At 41.6% G+C, this 20333-nt stretch overlaps 1 protein-coding gene across 2 annotated transcripts in view; it reads right to left on the bottom strand.

Moving 5' to 3' along the window:
* Window positions 1-20333, bottom strand: part of VPS8 (VPS8 subunit of CORVET complex) — a 245713-nt gene that overhangs the window by 200617 nt on the left and 24763 nt on the right. For both annotated transcript variants that reach the window (XR_013217732.1, XM_077272120.1), the window contains exons 9-12: window positions 15674-15760; window positions 13738-13805; window positions 7084-7237; window positions 1639-1698 (exon numbers count right to left, since the gene is read on the bottom strand). Coding sequence is in view for 1 of the 2 variants with exons in the window: in XM_077272120.1 (XP_077128235.1) it covers window positions 1639-1698; window positions 7084-7237; window positions 13738-13805; window positions 15674-15760 (369 nt within the window). In the remaining variant the exon portion in view is untranslated. The remainder of the gene's footprint in view (window positions 1-1638; window positions 1699-7083; window positions 7238-13737; window positions 13806-15673; window positions 15761-20333) is intronic.

The following is a 20333-nucleotide window of genomic DNA, read 5'->3' as shown; positions in this document are numbered from 1 at the left end:
ACAAAATGACAGCAATAACTAGTCTTGTAAGAGCTAACATACTAATTAGCAAAGGTGATATTCTTCTTATGGATGGTTTGTATTGTTTTGCTTTGCCCAAGGTCATAACAGGAATGTGTGGAGAAGGAAGGAAGTGAGAACGGCCAAGAACATCAGTCTGGCTCTAAATCAGAGGTAATGTGCACATGATCAGGCTAAACATAATGCATGAAGTTAAAGAAAAAATACAACAATCCTTACACCGCAAACTAATATTTATAATAAAAGTGATACATAAAAGATGGTTTAATAGATAGAGGTAGAGTCTGATTTTTTTCTTTGCACTATTAGGTTCCTATAACACGGGCAGATACGTTGCTCATAACAGCAGCGATTGCCTATACGGCAATTCTGATTTGTAAGACTTCCAATGACTTATTTTTTTATTACTGTGATCGTTTTTTCCTCCCCCCATGCTCACTGCATTGTAAGTTTGCACGAGTGGATGTACAACCAAAAAACAACTGTTATAAAGTCAGCATAAAAGATCCGATCAACTAAAAATGTATTTATTGGTGCGCGTATGCCATCTCTTAAAAGAATGTGTCATCTGTTTTTTTTCTGCTGACCAATTTGAGATGTTAACAATGTATAGACAGAGACCCTGATTCCAGCGATGTGTCACTTACTGGGCTTCTTGCTGTAGTTTTGATAAAATTGCTGTTTGATCTGCAGTAGCTCTGCTAGTCCTCTCAATGACAAGCTTCTGTTATGTAATCCTCAAAATTGACCTCTGGCTATTAGGGCTTCTACAATTGTTTTGCCAGCTTTCTGTATACACTGTGCATAGGCATAAAGCTGCCAATCAAAAGTTTGGGTAGAGGTAGACAGAGCTCATTATTGAAAAGACTAGCAAATAAAACTGTGAGGTTATCAGAACTAGAGCAAAGAGCCACATAAGCAGAGGAATCTTGCGACGGCCACTATCAGAATACGGCCAGAGCCGAAAGTGTGTGCTTCCAGACGGCCGACAACAATAACAGCTATTCGGCAGGCTTGCTTGGTGTCAGACCCCGACCAATCAGACATTGAGGACCGATCCTAAGGACAGGTCATCAATGCTACAGTAGTGGGCTACCTCTTTAATACTCTTTTACTTAGTCTACAACGGCTACAACTTGGTTCCTTGGCTTTTGGAATCTGTAAATCTCATTGTGAAATATTATATAACACCCCTGACAGAGCGAAGACCTACAAGTGCATTACTTGGGGTCAACAACTTTTTTAAGTTGTTTAATGAATGGTTGTAAATTGTTCATTAATTATCTAATTTTTGTCACATGTATGTACATTGTCTTATTTTGATCGACTTATTCTTTGGAGAGGGTTTCAGAATACTAAATACTTGTCTGGTTTTTAAAAACATTTTTAAAACTATTCTCTAGATCTTTGCATTGAAACTGCTATATGAAGGCTCCTCGACACCGAGCCTCATGAGCAATCTAATTAAAATAAGGCCTTCGGTAATGCCCTTATGTCGTGTTGTAATTACTGAATGTGACGTCTAATATGCCGCCTGCAAAACTCATAAGATGCTTCACTTTATGATAAAAATCTTTAATTTACTGGTATCTGGGTTAATTATAAAAGGTTACTTACCCGTCCATAGGGAAACGTCATCCACACCTTCAAAGAAGGTTTCAGACCAATCACCAGAATCTATAGAAAGTGCACACAGGAGCATTAGGCATCAATTATAATAACTGCAATCAAATGGTGGCATTTATGCTGCTGACGTATCACACATAGGGCTACACAGGGCATGGAGCCTGTACAGAAAGGAGCGGAGGCTGCTAGCTGCCATAAACACTGAGATATAAGCCCAGGAAAGAAGCAGAGATCATTTCTGTAGGGACAGCAGTGTCGGGCTTTCCTTCTATCATACAGCGTGCTCCCCTATTATCAGTGCAGACACCTCAGTAAGTGGGGCGGACGGTGCGTATGGCCCATCTGATCGAACATCATCCCCGCCAACCAGTGCCACCAAACCCACAAGGTCCCTTATCCCTGGCACCTTTTCATTTTTGCTATTTTGCTTTATCTTCCTATTTTTTTTCGAGAGTCATATTTTCATTTTTCCATCAACACAGCAGTATGAGGGCTTGTATTTTCCAGCAGGAGAAGTTGTAGTTTTGAATGAGACCATTGATTTTACTATATAATGTACTGGGAAAAGGAAGAGAAAATTAACTAAGGTGAAATAGTGAAAAAATGCAAAGCAAACGGGATGAGCATACTGCGATTTTTTCATGCCGATGCACCCGCTGAATTTTCAGACTAAGCTGCCTCAGGGATGCGCCGGTGGACGTTTTCCTGAAGCGACTTCCTTTGGTTGCTTCACCGCCGGTGTCTTTGACTCTATACTTTCGCATATACTGAGAGGTTTCCTAGCGGGTGCCACCCAACAAATGGACAGCCCACTTGTCATTCCCTACGCATGGTCCCTATAAAATAAAGAAGCCTATACTCGCCTCCCGTGCCGGCATTCGCGGTCCCAGGATGCCGCGTGGTTGTGATGACACGTGAGCCCAGCGCCCAATCAGCAATGGCGTCACTGCCCGCGTCTTCATACCAATCGAACATGAAGAGGAAGTCAGAGATCAGCTGCAGCCCGGACTTCCTCTTCATGTTCAATCCGTACGAAGGTGGAGACAATGACGCCAAGGTCACGTCACAACAACCACACAAGTGAACGGGACCACATCTGATGGCACCGCAGGAAAGGCGCTGGCAGAACAGGCGAGTATAGGCTTTTTTTATTTTATGAGAAAGGGTTGTCCTAGTAGTAGTGGTGTCATCTATTTTGCCTACGTTTGTTCCTCCTTTTTGCATGTTTGTTTTTTTTTCATCCTTAGTGGAAAAATGTTCAGACAGTCTTCCTTGAGTTTTTCAATGATGCTTAGACATACAGTACAGACCAAAAGTTTGGACACACCTTCTCATTTAAAGATTTTTCTGTATTTTCTTGACTATGAAAATTGTACATTCACACTGAAGGCATCAAAACTATGAATTAACACATGTGGAATTATATACTTAACAAAAAAGTGTGAAATAACTGAAATTATGTCTTATATTCTAGGTTCTTCAAAGTAGCCACCTTTTGCTTTGATGACTGCTTTGCACACTCTTGGCATTCTCTTGATGAGCTTCAAGAGGTTGTCAGCTCACCCCAAACCATCAGGTCGTCTGGTGAAGCACCCCACCACTCTCCTTCTTGGTCAAATAGCCCTTACACAGCCTGGAGGTGTGTTTGGGGTCATTGTCGTGTTGAAAAATAAATGATGGTCCAACTAAACGCAAACTGGATGGAATAGCATGCCGCTGCAAGATGCTGTGGTAGCCATGCTGGTTCAGTATGCCTTCAATTTTGAATAAATCCCCAACAGTGTCACCAGCAAAGCACCCCCACACCATCACACCTCCTCCTCCATGCTTCTCGGTGGGAAAGAGGCATGTAGAGTCCATCCGTTCACCTTTTCTGCGTCGCACAAACACACGGTGGTTGGAACCAAAGATCTCAAATTTGGACTCATCAGACCAAAGCACAGATTTCCACTGGTCTAATGTCCATTCCTGGTGTTCTTTAGCCCAAACAAGTCTCTTCTGCTTGTTGCCTGTCCTTAGCAGTGGTTTCCTAGCAGCTATTTTACCATGAAGGCCTGCTGCAAAAAGTCTCCTCTTAACAGTTGTTGTAGAGATGTGTCTGCTGCTAGAACTCTGTGTGGCATTGACCTGGTCTCTAATCTGAGCTGCTGTTAACCTGCGATTTCTGAGGCTGGTGACTCGGATAAACTTATCCTCAGAAGCAGAGGTGACTCTTGGTCTTCCTTTCCTGGGGCGGTCCTCATGTGAGCCAGTTTCTTTGTAGCGCTTGATGGTTTTTGCCACTACACTTGGGGACACTTTCAAAGTTTGCCCAATTTTTCGGACTGACTGACCTTCAATTTTTAAAGTAATGCTGGACACACGTTTTTCTTTACTTAGCTGCCTTTTTCTTGCCATAATACAAATTCTAACAGTCTATTCAGTAGGACTATCAGCTGTGTATCCACCAGACTTCTGCACAACACAACTGATGGTTCCAACCCCATTTATAAGGCAAGAAATCCCACTTATTAAAACTGACAGGCACACCTGTGAAGTGAAAACCATTCCCGGTGACTACCTCTTGAAGCTCATCAAGAGAATGCCAAGAGTGTGCAAAGCAGTCATCAAAGCAAAAGGTGGCTACTTTGAAAAACCTAGAATATAAGACATAATTTCAGTTGTTTCACACTTTTTTGTTAAGTATATAATTCCACATATGTTAATTCATAGTTTTGATGCCTTCAGTGTGAATGTACGATTTTCATAGTCAAGAAAATACAGAAAAATCTTTAAATGAGAAGGTGTGTCCAAACTTTTGGTCTGTACTGTAGGTCCACGAAAAAAAGAAAGAAGAGTGTCTCCCTCATGGCATCTGTTTTTTTAAAGAATCCCAATAGACTTTAATGATTGAGTCTGATCCACAAACGGATAAAATTAGGACATGCCCTGAGTCCTCTGGACTGGAAACACAGATCGTTTTGATTTTATTATAACTGATGTCTCTATGGATCAATGTAACTCTATGGGGCAGTGTACTGTTCAAGAAAAAAATGGACAGCATTAAGGCCGGTTTCACACTTGCGTTTGGAGCAGCTGCGGACTTCCTCCGTGAAGCCCCGCCCTCCGCCGCTAGCTCCGCCTACTTCTGCATGCCACCCGCATGCGGCCTGCGTACCTATCTTTAACATTAGGTACGCAGGTCGTGCGGCTGTATGCGGAGGCTGCCGCATGCGTCGTTTTGACGCTGCGGCGACCAGCGTAGGACGCAGCCTGTAGCATTTTTTTTTTTATCTGCAGCGTCAAAACGACATACAGCCGCACGACCTGCGTGCCTAATGTTAAAGATAGGTACGCAGGCCGCATGCGGGTGGCATGCAGAAGTAGGCGGAGCTAGCGGCGGAGGGTGGGGCTTCACGGAGGAAGTCCGCAGCCCTCCGCAGCTTCTCCAAACGCAAGTGTGAAACCGGCCTAAGACATGTCATACACAAGTATGAATGTAGCTTAAAACGAAAATAAATATGAGACAGTCCGCGCGCCTCACTTACAGAAAGTTATGGGTTATAACTCTTTTGAACCCAATTTGCTTTTGGGGAAATAACTTTTCTTCCCTGTCTGGAATACTTTAGCTTACATATGAGAGCTGCCGAGTCCTCCACTTTTGCTAATTTCTACAAGGCAACATGCTGGAGCTGCCGCATTTAGAAAGCTGGTTATTATGTAAATCAATGTCAGCTTGTAAGAATGAGAATAACAGAAGTAGCATATTTGTACAAATATCTCAAAACCTTCCAGAATGGCCAATTCTAGTAGTCCTGGTGTGACCCAAGCTGAACTGGTCTGAAAACAACGTACAATGCCCAGTGCGTCCCACACCTTCCACCACAACATGTTTATCATATAGAAAATTACTTGGTATGACGTGTACATACATGCGCTACCAAAGCGTCAAATACACAATTTGGTCCAAAAAGGTTTTCTTTTTTTTTTTTCATTGATTTTACAGGATTCTTGCCCCTGAGATGTTGATGTTAAGCAGACTGGGGACAACCAGTTCTATATCAGCATTGCATCTATGCCTTATAAAGTCCCTGAACAGACTGCTACTTCCACCCAATAAGAAAATATAAAATAAATAAAATAAATAATGGTTGTGACATTCATATTACGATGATAAAATGATCACGATCAATAACTGAAAGTGACAGTTTACACCAAATGCCCAGTATTGGCTTACATTTCTGTACAAGACAGAAGTCAAAGGGAAATTGACAGAGGAAAAGGGATTTCTCCTCAGCTCATAATCACCCAGCAATGCCATCAATGGGAAAAACAATTATTATGTCTCTTTCTTCTTCAATAATAATAATATTAGAAAATACCTCCAATTAGAAATGTAGTGTAGTTTTTCTGATTCACTATGACTCGTTCCTCATGTGCAGGCATTGCAGGATTTTAGGTATCCATGGTTACGACCACTGATACCACTGATATAGTGACAGTTAGCTTTTTGCCATAACCATGGATACCTAAGGTCCTGCAATGCTTGCACACGAGGAAAGAGACATAGAGAATCAGAAAAACTATACTACATTTCTAATTGGAGGTATTTGCTAATATTATTATTGCACCTACTATATATTTGGATAGGATCTTGGAGATGGGAATACCCTTTTAATAGTACCATAAAAAGTAACATCATCATCAACATAAAACCATTTGATTTTTGAGTGATGTCCCCCTAACCCTAATAAAAGAGAGTGGTGGCTTCTGTCATCAAGTATGGGCAACTGAAAGGGAGCGTCGCCGTGTAGAGAGAACGCTGTGCAGTGTGCCCGCCCGGGTCATTATAGGAGGGCCTAGAAACCAGAAACTCACCTGTGTTACCTCCATTTTACTACATGAGGAATATGGGTGGGAGTAGTCTGCTTCAACAGTTGCTTTTATGCCCCTGATGGGTAACAATGTGCACAGTCCAAGCTAGAGCTGCCACTCACATTTTCTTAAAATTGCTTTATTGATCCAGTAGTAGAAAAGGCACAAAAATGGTTGAACACAAGAGCACAAAAAAGGAAAAAGCAGAAAGGAAATATCAGCTGCGCTCCCAGGCAATACGTTTGTCAAGCCTGTCTGGTCTGAAGCACGTTGCCCGGGAGCGCAGCGGATATTTCCTTTCTGATTTTTCCTTTTTTTTGCTGTTGTGTTCAACCATTTTTGCGCCTTTTCTACTACTGGATCAATAAAGCAATTATTTTAAGATGATGTGAGAGCTGTATATCGCTTGGACTGTTGCTATTACTGGAGTATTTTGCCCTGCACCTGAACAGGTGAGCTGATCGCTCCATTATCACATTTTCTCCATGCACAGAACCAACGGCCTGTAAGGCACCAAAGCCATCTATTCCCATCTGCATACAAGTATGCTGACTTGTGGATGATAACATGAAACACTAGTACCTTAGTCAATGACGCCATAGCCAGCAGTGAGTATTGAGTGATGGGGTGGTCTCGTAGCTCGGGCTTTGTGTGAAGGGGCTCGATGCAGCAGACTTCTCCCTTGGAGCCACTGAACAGACATCGGGATTCACAGGTTCTCACTCCCATGACTCGCCTGCACAATGGAAAATGAGTAAAAGGGTGTACCAACATTTATATAGATCTGAGCCAAAAGGGGGAAGTAACAGCTCCTCAGCCTAGGACCCACCCGATGACTGCAGACACGGGGACCTAATGTGAACCATGCAATGTCTATGGAACACGTCACATAAATAATAATGGCGTGCAAAGCTCCTGCAATCCCCCACAGTGACCACGGACGTACCTGGACTATGATCAATTGTAATCAGACTAGTCCGCTTTATGAGAAAAGCTCGGCCTTTTAAGTAAAAAAACCTACAATCCCATTGAAAAGCTGGATTTTGGCTGAGGCTACATGACAACACGTCAATTCCCAGACAAACCACGAGACCAAAAACATTTGTGCAACTTCTGAGAGACTTTCTGTTGCATCAGTATTTTAGAGCTGTGATTTTGTGTGTTGCAGTTGTAAGCAGGTGAACTATACGGAACAGCGGAGACACCGGCGGAACAACAACCTACTGTCATTGGCTGAACAGAATTATATGACTAGAGGATTGTCATTAGAGGCAGATCATATAGACACAGCATTCACAGAATCAATGACAAAACAATGATATAGACAGGAATATATTGGTTAATGTACAATGGGGAATATCAGGATAAACTCGGGTTCTACAGTCCAACCTAATCCTAGTCGGGAGGTCGGGGGAAATGCAGTACTTGGCAGGAACAATCTTTAAGAACTGTCGTGGCTTCCTGGACTCTGACAAGGGCCGCTGCTCCGTCTCACTAGTCGCACGTTTTTCTGATGAAGTCAGCTCTATCTGGGCTGTTCTAGAGTAAGCCGGACTCTGCCTGATCCGCAGCCCTCCCTCTGCCCACGACCCCGGTACCATACATCTCTGCTGAAAGTGACGGCCCTTCTCACACGTATCCTCCAATAACCGGCCCAGGCTCGGGTCTATGGCCGGATGCCCTCAGGACCTCTTCGGTACTTGACCACCGATGAGTATCTCCTTGGTCCGTATTGATGGGGGCTGGTCTTCGGCTGTTGACCTTTGTTGTCTGGGTCTGGAACCTTGACCGGCATTGTTCAGGTCTTCGGTACTTGACTGTCGCAGGGTGAAGTATGGACTTTGACTGGTGTAGCTCTGGTGTTTGGTGCTTGACCATCGTCATCTGAGTCCGGACGTTGCTGGTACACAAGGCTGCGGCCATCCGTCTTGGCTGCTGAAGCTGCAGCAGGACAAACTGTCACTTCTCTCTTTTTGGCGCGCTGGCCTTTTGTATCCAAGGCTGGTTTCGTCACGATCACCTGACTCGGAGCACTGGCTAATTCTGTCCCTCCAGCAACTTCTCTCCTTCAGATCAGTTCTGCAGGGTTTTGTTCAGGCGTGTAAGCCGCATGGCATTGCAGCGTTTTATCCCCTGTGCCCCTACACAGTCATAGAAGATCGCACGTCGCAATGCGGCATCATAGGAGTTCATCAGATGTGTGGCAGTGCGAGATTGCGATCTCAGTGTCATGCAGCACATGTCATCACGTATCCCGAGCCTTTACCTGACACATACACCAATAAATAGATCCAAAGAGAAGAGTCCGGCTGGTTTTATACCAGAATTTTACCACTGAGGTGACATATAACTACTTTACACCAAAGTTCATGCGGTAATGTCTTCTGGACTAGGATCACATTTACCCTTCCCACAATATTGTGTACACTTAGAAATATTACACTGTCCCTACATTTATGGATGTGATCTTACAGAAGCTGACTGACAGCCACTTGGCCGGTCCAATGGCCGGGACTGGACACAAATTCAGTCCTGGCTATTAAACTTATTTTTAGCAAAGCGATTAAGAGTTGATCAGTGGTACAAAACAGTAGCGGGTCACTTGTGAACAATGCTTGGACCATGGCCTATCAGTGAGAAATGTACTTCTGATAACAATAGGTTATTAATGAATACAGAGAAAAAAATAATATTGTATAGATAGTAGATTAACCACTTAACGACCGCCGATACGCCTTTTAACAGGGGCAGTTAAGGGTACTCATTCCTCAGCGCTGCTTTTTAGCAGCTCTGAGAAATAAGGCTATAGCGCCCCCAGCGTCGGAAAATCTCCAGGGTCTCAGCTACTACGGGTAGCTAAGACCTAGGAGAACACGATCAGGGCTGGTTTTTATGGTCCCGTCATATGATCACTGTTATTCACCGAATAATGGCATTCTCCTCTGATATGATCTAACATATCAGAGAAGAGGGAAACCTCCTCCACCCCAGGACCCTCCTGCTCTGTCCCCCGGCCCCCCACGTCATCTTCCGGGAAAAAAATGGCGGGCACATGTGCAGTGCGCCTGCCGAGGTCTGCCAGCCGGTGCCCAGCATCAACAAGGATTTTTTCCTATTGGTTCCTTTTGATCACTGTGATAGACCTTATTACAGTGATCAAAATTAAAAAAAAATGTAAACGAAATCCCCCTTTGTCACATCATTAGTTGTATCATAATTATAAAATATTTTTCTATTTATTTTTTTTCTTTCTCTGCAGTTAGGGTTGGGGTCAGAATTGAGTTTTTTCAAAAGTAAAAAAATAAATAAAAATATGAAGATATGACGGCCAGTGTTGAGAGCAAGTCCTCGCTACTCGAGTTTCCATTGGGTGCGCTGGTTTGCACGGAGCATCACAGATCTCCACTTTTTTTTTGGGTGTCTAACAGCCGCAAAACATGGGGGGCAGGGACTTGAGCATGTCACTAGAGCACCCGCGATATTCGGATCTTTAAAAACAAATGTCGTATTGTCATGTCCGCACGATATCCGTTTTTCTTTGCACACCCATTGACCTGTGTAACAGATTCCCAACCAGTAGACAGAAGAGACTAGCTCCTGCTGGGATTGTTATCCCTCACAGACTGTCACACGTAGCTTTGTAGACACCATTCGTTTTCTCATGGGATGCACTGGAAAGCAGGAAAAAACAAGTGCAAAAAAAAAAAAAGTGCAATTCCACAATTGTTCTTTGTCTTGTCTTAATTTACCATGTTCACTAAACAGTAAAACTGCCCAGGCAATATGACTCCCCAGGTCAGTGCAAGTATGTAGGACGCAGATACCAAACATGCATCTTTTTTTTAAATATTTTTTATATAAGTGGTGAACAAAAATTTGGAAAAAAAAACAACATAAAAAAGGCTCTTGTCGCCATTTTCCAAGACCCGTAAGGTTTTCAGTTTTTGGGATGTGGGCCCGGTCAGGGCTTATTTGTTGAGCCCAAAGTTAACGTTTTAACTGAAACCATTTGGGGGTAGATACAATGTTTTGATCGTCTGTTATTGCATTTTATTACAATATTGCGGCGGCCAAAAAAAACTTAATTCTGTTGTTTCTATTTCTTTTCTCATTATTCCGTTTACCGATTGGTTTCATTTATTTTATATTTTGATAGATCAGAGTTTTAGGAAGGCAGCAATACAAAATATGTGCACTTTTTATTCATTTTTTATTTTCATTGGGGCAAAAGGGGGGTGATTTGAGCTTTTTTTTTCTTCATATTTTTAGACATTTTTTATTACTTTTTACTGTATTCAATAGTCCCCTTAGGTGACTTGAAGCTGAGATCATTTGATTGCTTGTGCTATACATAGCAGTGTATCAGCATTGCAATGTATAGAGAAAATCATGGTCTCCAACGAATGTCAGCTACGGACTTGGCTTTCACGGGAGGATTGTACTGACAGGCACGGGGGTCTTAAGCAGACCACCTACTGTCATGACAACCCATCGGCGCCATTCTGCACCCCCCTGCCGGCACATGTGAAATGCCGCTGTCAGACATTGACAGTGAGATTTATACAGGTCTACAGCTTCAGACGAAGCTCCGCTCCACCCACAGCTGTTAGAGGAAAATAATGGCTGACTAAATCCTGCATCAAAGTCAGGGAGCAGACAAATGACATGCCAGTATGTCAAATGTCAGTAAGGGGTTAAAGCTCGCTTAGACAGTCCGACCGCACTTTTGAAGAGCACAGCACAATCGGTAATAGATCGTTCTGTGCACATTAACTGTCATTATTTTTCAATACCTATATTGTGACTAATAAATAAATAGGGATACTTCCAATAATATGCAGTACATCCACAAGAGGGGTGAAGCAGAACAAACCCAGAGAAAAATAATAAATCTTTACTATAATCCACATTAAAAAGTAGTAAAAAATTATAACTATAAAGGGGGAAAAAAGGGGCAAAGGAAAGCCTGGGCACTGCAGGTACAGTAATCATGAATACATAATGTCAATCACAGGTAAGTGTAGATGCGAAGTACAGAAATGTGCGCTGTCAATCACTAACGGGATATTCTGCGGTATCAATATAATACAAGGGAGCCATCTAGTGGGCAAATCTAGGATTGCTCAAATTAGTGATTGGAGACAGGATCTTGACTGAAAAAGTGTTCGTGCAAAAAAATAAATACAAAACAACAAAGGAGTACTAAAAAAAAAGTTAAAACTAAAATACTGTTGCATGGATATATTACGTCAGAAGGGGTAGCTTCAAAAATCAATAGGTCATATGTTATATGCATGTACAAAATAGTAACACTGAAACTAAAGTACCCACGTGCAAAAGTAGGTTGCAAACAATCTAGTGTGTGCAATATGAAGCATATGAAAAACAAAATTGAGGAAGACAGCAGAGATTAAATATGCGTCAAAGTAAAGTGCAAATGCAGAAATAAGAAACTCAATCAAGTGCAAATGAAAGGGACGGAAACCAAGTGGAATGTACTCCAGTTGCAAGTATTGAAGAAACAAACACATGTAAGGAAACTATGTAAAAAGTGAAAGGCAAAATAACTGAGAACTGTAGGTGTGCAGGCAAGGACCCCGACGCACGTTTTGCAGTTGCTTTTTTCCTGGGGGCATGTCTGTACATACATAGCATATGACCTACTGATTATTGAAGCTCGCCCTTCTGACATCACATATCCATGCTACAGTATTTTGTATTAAACTTGCTATTGCCATTGTTGTTTTGCATTATTTTTTTGCACACCCACTTTTTCAATCATGATCGCGTCTCCAATTACTAATTTGAGTAATCCTAGATTTGCCCACTAGATGGCTCCCTTGTATTACATTGATACAGCAGAATGTCCCCTTAGTGATTGACAGCGCACATTTCTGTTTCTGTACTTCGCATCTACACTTACCTGTGACTGACATTATGTATTCATGATTACTGTACCTACCCAGGATTTACTCTACCCCTTTTTTCCCTCTTTATCGTTATCATTTTTTACTAGTTTTTAATGTGGATTCTAATACATTTTTTATTATATCAGGGTTTGTTCTGCTTCCCCTCTTGGATGTATGTAATTTTTATCAGCAGCACAAGTTGTGTTTACACAGGACGATGTGAGGACAAGAAAGATAATTTTTAAAGTAGCTACAAGATCCTTCCACCTGACAAACAAGCGTTTTGCTCATTTGTGGGGTGATTGGCAGCGTGTTTCCACTGCATGGGAAACAAGCGTTCCTAGAAATGGCTACTCACAATAACCATGCGGTATAAATGCGGCTTCACTAGGAAATAAACAAAGGGTTGAAAACACATTCTTGGGGAAATCAAGCCTGTTATCATATACGTCTCATCAGCACCCAGACCTCTCATCCTCGGTACGACCACGCATGCGCCGGTCACATGTCCAATAGTTACTTCTGGTTTTAGATGAAAAAGGTACTAAATCCGGCTGGGGATCCATTAATTTAAATGAGGAGTAAAATACCCCAAGATGTCCACGTGGCCGCAATCCAGCTACAATCTGTTATCTTTAGCAGGATGCACAGATGCAGTCTGCACCGGAACACCAGATAGTAAATGGATTGAAGTCTATGGGAAACGGATCATAACACAGGGTCACCTTGTGTCATCAGTTAACGGGTTGTCATTTTATGCCCAGAAAACTAGAGGCGCTCCCAGACAAAAATGGATCCTATACAGGCGGAACAGAAACAGATGAAAAATGAAAACCATAGCTGTTTTTGCTCCGTTTGTAACAGATCCAGTTTTTTAATACTGCATCCATTGCAGATGGAAGACAAGTGGAATATTGCAATATTGGAAATTTGTAGCTTTATCTGACACTATACAAACATTCACTAAGCCCACGATTAACACTGACATTTTGGACACCAGTCTTAATGACGGACGTGCAGGAATAAGATGCGCCCAATTAATTACCTAATGAATTAGGGACGTCTTCTCTGTGGCGTGCGCCTTGCAACAGACATCACTGGTGTAAGGAACACCACAACTTTTAATGGATTTGGTGAGCAAGCGTTGGCACATATGTCTCCTCCGCCCATTTTGGCGGAGCTGCCCAAAATTGGCATGAAAATGCCAAAAGTCACAACATTTTAGTGCAACTTTGTGTTTGTGGCGTAGACATTGTAATGAACTTAGGGCTTTAGACTTTTGTTAATTGCAACATATCATGTAATGGAGAAGAAGTAATAAACCTACTTGAATGTGAGCTCAAATACAGATCCTCCGCTATCATTGCAAACCGCGAGAGTCGGGTCATCCGTGAACTGGAACAGAGAGCGCACAGGCATTGTAATACTCATCGTCATGTACAGTATTAAGTATCTGTTCCTATAATAATAGTAATAATAATATGTGCACACGTAGCGGATTCCATTGCGCATTTTTCTCCAAAATCCGCAGGAAAAATGACCTACGATTTACCTGCGGATTCCCTATGATTTACCTGCGGATTCCCTGAGGGTTTTATGCGGATTTCGCCTGCATTTTTACACCTGCAGATTCCTATAATGGAATGGGTGTAAAACGCTGCAGAATGCGCACAAAGAATTGACATGCTGTGGAAAATAAACCGCAGCGTTTCTGCGTGGAATTTTTCGCAGCATGTGCACTGCGGATTTGGTTTTCCATAGGTTTACGTGGTACTGTACAACGCATAGTAAACTACTGCGGATCTGCATTGCCAAATCCGCAACATGTGCACATACCCTTAGGCTGTGTGCACACTTTGCGGTTTTTTTTGCGCTTTTTCACTATAAAAACGCATAAAAAACGCATACATATGCATCCCATCAATTAGAATGCATTCTGCAATTTTTGTGCACATGATGCGTTTTTTTTCCACAAAAAAAACGCATCGCGGTAAAAAATGCATCATGTTCATTAATTTTGTGGACTTTTTGCGTTTTTCCCGCTATTTTATGCATTGGGAAGCTCCGGAAAAAAACACACAAAAAAAAAAAACGCACAAATAACGTGTCAAAAACGCGCAATGAAAACTTTTGGCAAATTTGAAGGCTTTGGATTATGTTCTCTCAAATTTGATCAATTCTTTAATGCTACATAAGAGGTCTTGTTATGGCCTCCGTAGCTTGCCCAAATTCCCCTTCTTCACCCTTCTTTCTTTTCTTCTTTTTCAATTTTTTTTTCTTTTTGTTACTTATCTTGTCCTATACTTTTACTTATTTGGTCTTCACATAGTGATTGGTTTCCTTATTAGTTAAATCCCGTATAGCCAGGAAACCAGTCCCAGACCAGTAATTGTGTATATTTTAATACCAATAATGACATGCTGTGTTCTTGCTTCACTAATTAAGCATTGTGTACCATGGAAATTTAACAGGAAACCTTGTGGAGTTTTTTGGTGTTTTTTTTTTAATTTTTTTGTATTTACCTGATACTTGTATTTGATATACCGTATATGTTATTACTTAACACAAACAGGTTAAGCATAAAAAAGCACTTTTGCAATTTACTGTTTATTAAAATTTTAAGGCGTTCTCGAGATATTAACACATTTCTATTTGCAGTCGGTTGCCTAGGAGACCGACCACCGCTGCGGCCGAGCTTGTAAGCACTACGCTGAAGCTAGCCGGGTTTAGAAGGTCACAGCGCGCTCCAGCGATTCTGACCAGCTTCAAAACAAGGCTTACAAGCTCAACAGAAAAGAACTTGAAAGCTCTGTGCCGCTTCTGTTGTCTAGCAGCGGTGGTCGGTCTCTAAGACGATGAGCTAAACAAAAGAAAAGTGTTAATATCTCAAGAAGGGCTGAAAATTTTAATAAGCAGTAAATTGCAAAATTGCTTGGATTTACAAGCCCAATCTATATCCGTATTTTGAAGATCTGAATAACTTTTTAAAAACTAGTTATTAAGAATCTGAACATTTCTAGTGGGAGGACCCTTGTAGCAAGTGGCATACTAGTTGTCCAGCGATGGATTGGTGAAAGCTATCTGCTAAATAGACATCTTTTTTCATTTTCTACATTTGGTCACCCTAATAATCGTCTGATCACTGAGATGAGTGGAGAATTAACTAATGTTCTGTCCTAGAGCCTGTAGTGCAATCATTTCTATTACCTAGGTTTGTTCATCCCGGACAGAACTTTCTAGACACAGCAAGATGGCACATGTACCTTTATGTGTAAGATGGCAGTCCCAGGCGGATGAGCGTCTGTTATGGATCGCAGAAGTTTTCCACCAGCCAGATCCCACATTGTAATCTGACAAGATATTGATGCATATAATGAGCAGGAAACAATATATAATGAAAGCTGCTACAACAGTGGTTTTTCATGCAACTTTTATAAAATTAAAGGGAATCTGTCACCAACCTCTTGCTACCTTATCTGTGAACAAAATAACGTAGAGAATGAGACCCTGATTCCAGCGATGTATCACTTAGCTTGCTGGGTGCAGAAGATGTGATACAATCAAAGTATTTAGATGTAGCAGAGCTCAGAAAGCTGTCGCGCGCCCACACCGCTGATTGGCAGCTTTCTGTGTACATTGTATACTGACAGTAAGCAGATACCCAGTGTCGGGGGTGGAGTTGGACCAGGATGCACATGAGCTGTTTTCCAGGCAGTGATAATCTCCTGCTGATAAAACACTCATTGTACTGACACGACAGCACACAGCCTAATAAGTGACACATAGCTGAAATCAGTGTCTCAGCCCCTATCTCCTGCCGTCCTCAAATTACATGGCAAAAACCTGCTGACAGACTCCTTTACAAGGACAGAAAATTTAGAATAATTTATTACAGTGTGTCTAAGTTTAATTGAATGAAATAATTCAAGTGTGATAAATCGCTGCACAGAACGATAGTAGACTGATCAATGGAAAGGAAACAAGCTTCCATTGTTCGAGACTGTCAAGAAGAAATGAGGCTTTGTGCTGCAGATATTTAGAGGCCATACCTGGCCAACCTAAAGCACTTTCCTCTGCTAATCATTTAGCATAGTTTATTTTTTCATTTCTTAAATTTGAGTTTTTAGACTATGTTCTCTGTATTGGTGGGGGTGCCAGTGGATGAAGTAATGGTAGAATAGGGGATACCTCTCAATTCTGGAAATACCCCTACAAATAGATCCCATAGCCCCGATCATGAAGATGTACTTACTTATGAAAATCCATATCAGAATGGCTGTATATTTCTTTTTATATTAATTTCAGAGCGTTTTCATGTCTGATATTAAAATAAACATTTTATAGGACAAGCTCTATCTTAATATCAGGATCATATAGCCATTCTAACAGGGACTTTTAAAAACAAGTACACCATGCCCATCAGGTCTAAGATCTATTAATAATGAATGCAGTTTTGCATTGTGAGATCCACCTTAACACTGATCGGACCTCTTCTATATATTGTTTTGGGACTGAGAGGTGACAGGTCCCCTTTAAGCTGCAGTTGAAGCGCTTTAGAGAATATAGATGCATGAGCTAATAGCTCCCTCTAGTGGCAGCTAGTTGCATAAACAATGTGAAAAAGTTGGAATATACAGTGCGTGTCTCTTAGTACAGAAATAAAATAGAATAAATCCCACTATTTTAAACTCTGGTACACTTATTTATTACAGGATATAAAAGTCTTCATTCATAAGTGATTTATTTCTACAACGATATTGATTACTTGTATGACACTTACTGTACGTAAAAATAATGCCTGCTTCTAAATCGCCCTATGGAGCTGGCTTTATAGGCAACTACCACAACTGATCCCATACGCGGCACATTTAGCCCTGTCACTTTGCATAATCTAGGGTTAATCCCTACCGGTGCAGCATCTGGATGCAGTCTGCATGTTCTGCTGTGCCTCATACTTTCCATGATGGAGATGGAAAAAAATCACAATCCCCCAACTATTACCCCACTTGCCACCACTACAGGGCAAGTGGGAAGAGAGAGGCTAAATGTCAGAATTGGCATATCTTAGAGGTGCGCCTCTTCTTGGGCGGCTGAGAGCTGATGTTTTTAGCTGGGGGTGGGCAATATCCATGGCCCCTTCCTAGGCTATTAATTTCAGCCTGCAGCTGTCTGCATAGCCTTTGTTGGTTATTAATTCTAGGGGGACAGAAACAATTCACCGTAAATCAAATAGGCACCAAAAGAAATTAGAATTTACCAAACAGTACTCAAATTATAATCATATAAAACATAACCTTTAACGGAAATAGATAAAATTTATTTTTTCACACAATATTAACAATACCCCATTTGATATGGATCTGCACATAAATGGACAAAAGAAGAGAGGAAGCGAGATCACCCTAATAGGTTCCTATGCATTCTCTTCCTACCAGCGGAGGTTGGCACCCTCAAATCCTGTGCAGTGGCGCCCCCACTCAACGATGGCTCTCCCTCCCTTTCCCTGAATAGCCCTATCAAAGATAGGGTGCACAAAGAGAGAGCAGTATTGTACCCTATGTTTTGTAATCAGGTAGACATGGTACCCTGCTCCTGATATACCATATGGCACGTGTAATATATCAGAGAGAGAGGTATACTGAAGCCCAAAAACAGACACCAAAATCATAAATCAAAAGAAGTTAGAAAGTATAGGCAGATATTCAGATTGCTCACATTCCCAGATCTCATATATAGATTGATGCAAAAATAGATGGTACCTTAATATATGCACCATAAACAGTCAGTGTCCAATTTTGCTTCAAATATAGGAGGATTGGTTATTGAGATAAGTGGGGACTTATAGGTATGGGGATATATGGAGGTTAATGGGCCCAGTTTGGATATTATTTCCAGCTAGCATCTGCCTAGAATAGAGAGACATGTTCCCTTGGGGCAGAATTTCGGGCTATCTACCGTATGTGGACATAGGTGGTGGACCGCATTCTGCATTCCACTTACACCCACTTCTTAATATAAGATCTCCGTTATCTGTAAGGGCACCTGACACATGTGCGGTCCATCAATAACAGAGAGTGGATCCCAGCGCCCGCACGGTCTGGTGTGCATGCGAGGAGTGGAGCGCATTTGCGATCCATGAATACAGGATACAGACATCGGGATTACACTAGACGCCTTAAATGGAGGGCTGCAGGAAGGGTTAAATATGGCGGATCTCGGCTCCCTGACCACATGTGGACGGGCACTACTCCCACGCTGTCTCTCTGATGACTTCTGATAAGATAAGTCCTCCCCTTTATGGGATTTATATCAGCACGTTCTCCTGAAGAACCAACCTATGGGAAAACGCGTTGAGAAATGTGCATAATGGCTATTTCTGTCTATGACTTATAGGGGTAATAGAATCCCCTGAATGATTGTGTTCTGGATATTGGCAGGGGAACAGAGTGTGCAAATTGATTGTTAAATCTCCGTTAAGTGCATAATATGGATTTCTATACCCCACTTTTAATGCCGTGGGATTTCTCTTAGTGCCTATGATCCTAGATTTTGGGGCAATGTGCAATATACAATTTGAAGCAAAATTGGACACTGACTGTTTATGGTGCATATATTAAGGTACCATCTATTTTTGCATCAATCTATATATGAGATCTGGGAATGTGAGCAATCTGAATATCTGCCTATACTTTCTAACTTCTTTTGATTTATGATTTTGGTGTCTGTTTTTGGGCTTCAGTATACCTCCCTCTCTGATATATTACACGTGCCATATGGTATATCAGGAGCAGGGTACCATGTCTACCTGATTACAAAACATAGGGTACAATACTGCTCTCTCTTTGTGCACCCTATCTTTGATAGGGCTATTCAGGGAAAGGGAGGGAGAGCCGTTGTTGAGTGGGGGTGGGGACGCCACTGCGCTGGATTTGAGGGTGCCAACCTCCGCTGGTAGGAAGAGAATGCATAGTAACCTATTAGGGTGATGTCGCTTCCTTTCTTCTTTTGTCCATTTATGTGCAGATCCATATCATATGGGGTATTGACAATACTATGTGGAAAAATTAATTTGATCTATTTACATTAAAGGTTATGTTTTATATGATTATAATTTGAGTACTATTCGGTGAATTCTAATTTTAGGGGGACCCTACATCATTTTTTTTTTTTTGGGGGGGGGGTCCCCCATTTTAATAGCCAGTAAAGGCTAAGTAAACACTTGTGAGCTGATATTAATAGCCTGGGAAGCTCCATGGGTTTTATCCCTTTCCCAGGTTATAAACATCGGCTCCCAGCCGTCGGCTTTCCGTCTGCTGGTTACAAAAATTACGCGAGAGCCCACTGCATTTTTTCCAGAAAAATAATCTTTTAATAATTAAATACATGTCCAGCAATTTGCACACACACTGTACTAATTGTATATGTCACAGAAATCTGTATTTCTACCTATTCTATGTGTATTTACTGTATGTAATCCATCTCTTCTATCCTGTCGGCTCCTGCAGTGATTTTACAGTACACGGCAGATGAATTGCCGGCTTTTCTGATATATATATATGTGTGTGTGTGTGTGTGTGTGTGTGTGTGTGTGTGTGTGTGTGTGTGTGTGTGTGTGTGTGTGTGTGTGTGTGTGTGTGTGCCACTGACATCTATATATCTGTGTATTCTATGTATGTGTACATATCTATTCATGCTATTCTATCCTGTCACTGTGATTTTACTGTACGCGTCTGCTGAATTGCCGGCTCTTCAAAGGATCTAGAGGTATGGTTCTACAGGAACTATTTTTTTTTTCTCTGGGGGCACTCAACTTTATTAGCATGCAGAAAGAGACAGAAGTTATCCCTCAAAAAAATCTGAAAAAACCTCACCAAAACCTGAACAAAAAGACAAACAAAAACGCACCAAAACATGGGTTTTTGC

Source organism: Ranitomeya variabilis, chromosome 7 (genome assembly GCF_051348905.1).
Source record: "Ranitomeya variabilis isolate aRanVar5 chromosome 7, aRanVar5.hap1, whole genome shotgun sequence".
Lineage (NCBI taxonomy): Eukaryota > Metazoa > Chordata > Amphibia > Anura > Dendrobatidae > Ranitomeya > Ranitomeya variabilis.
Note: the sequence above shows the minus strand (reverse complement) of the source record. Positions and strands in the feature narration are given on the sequence as shown.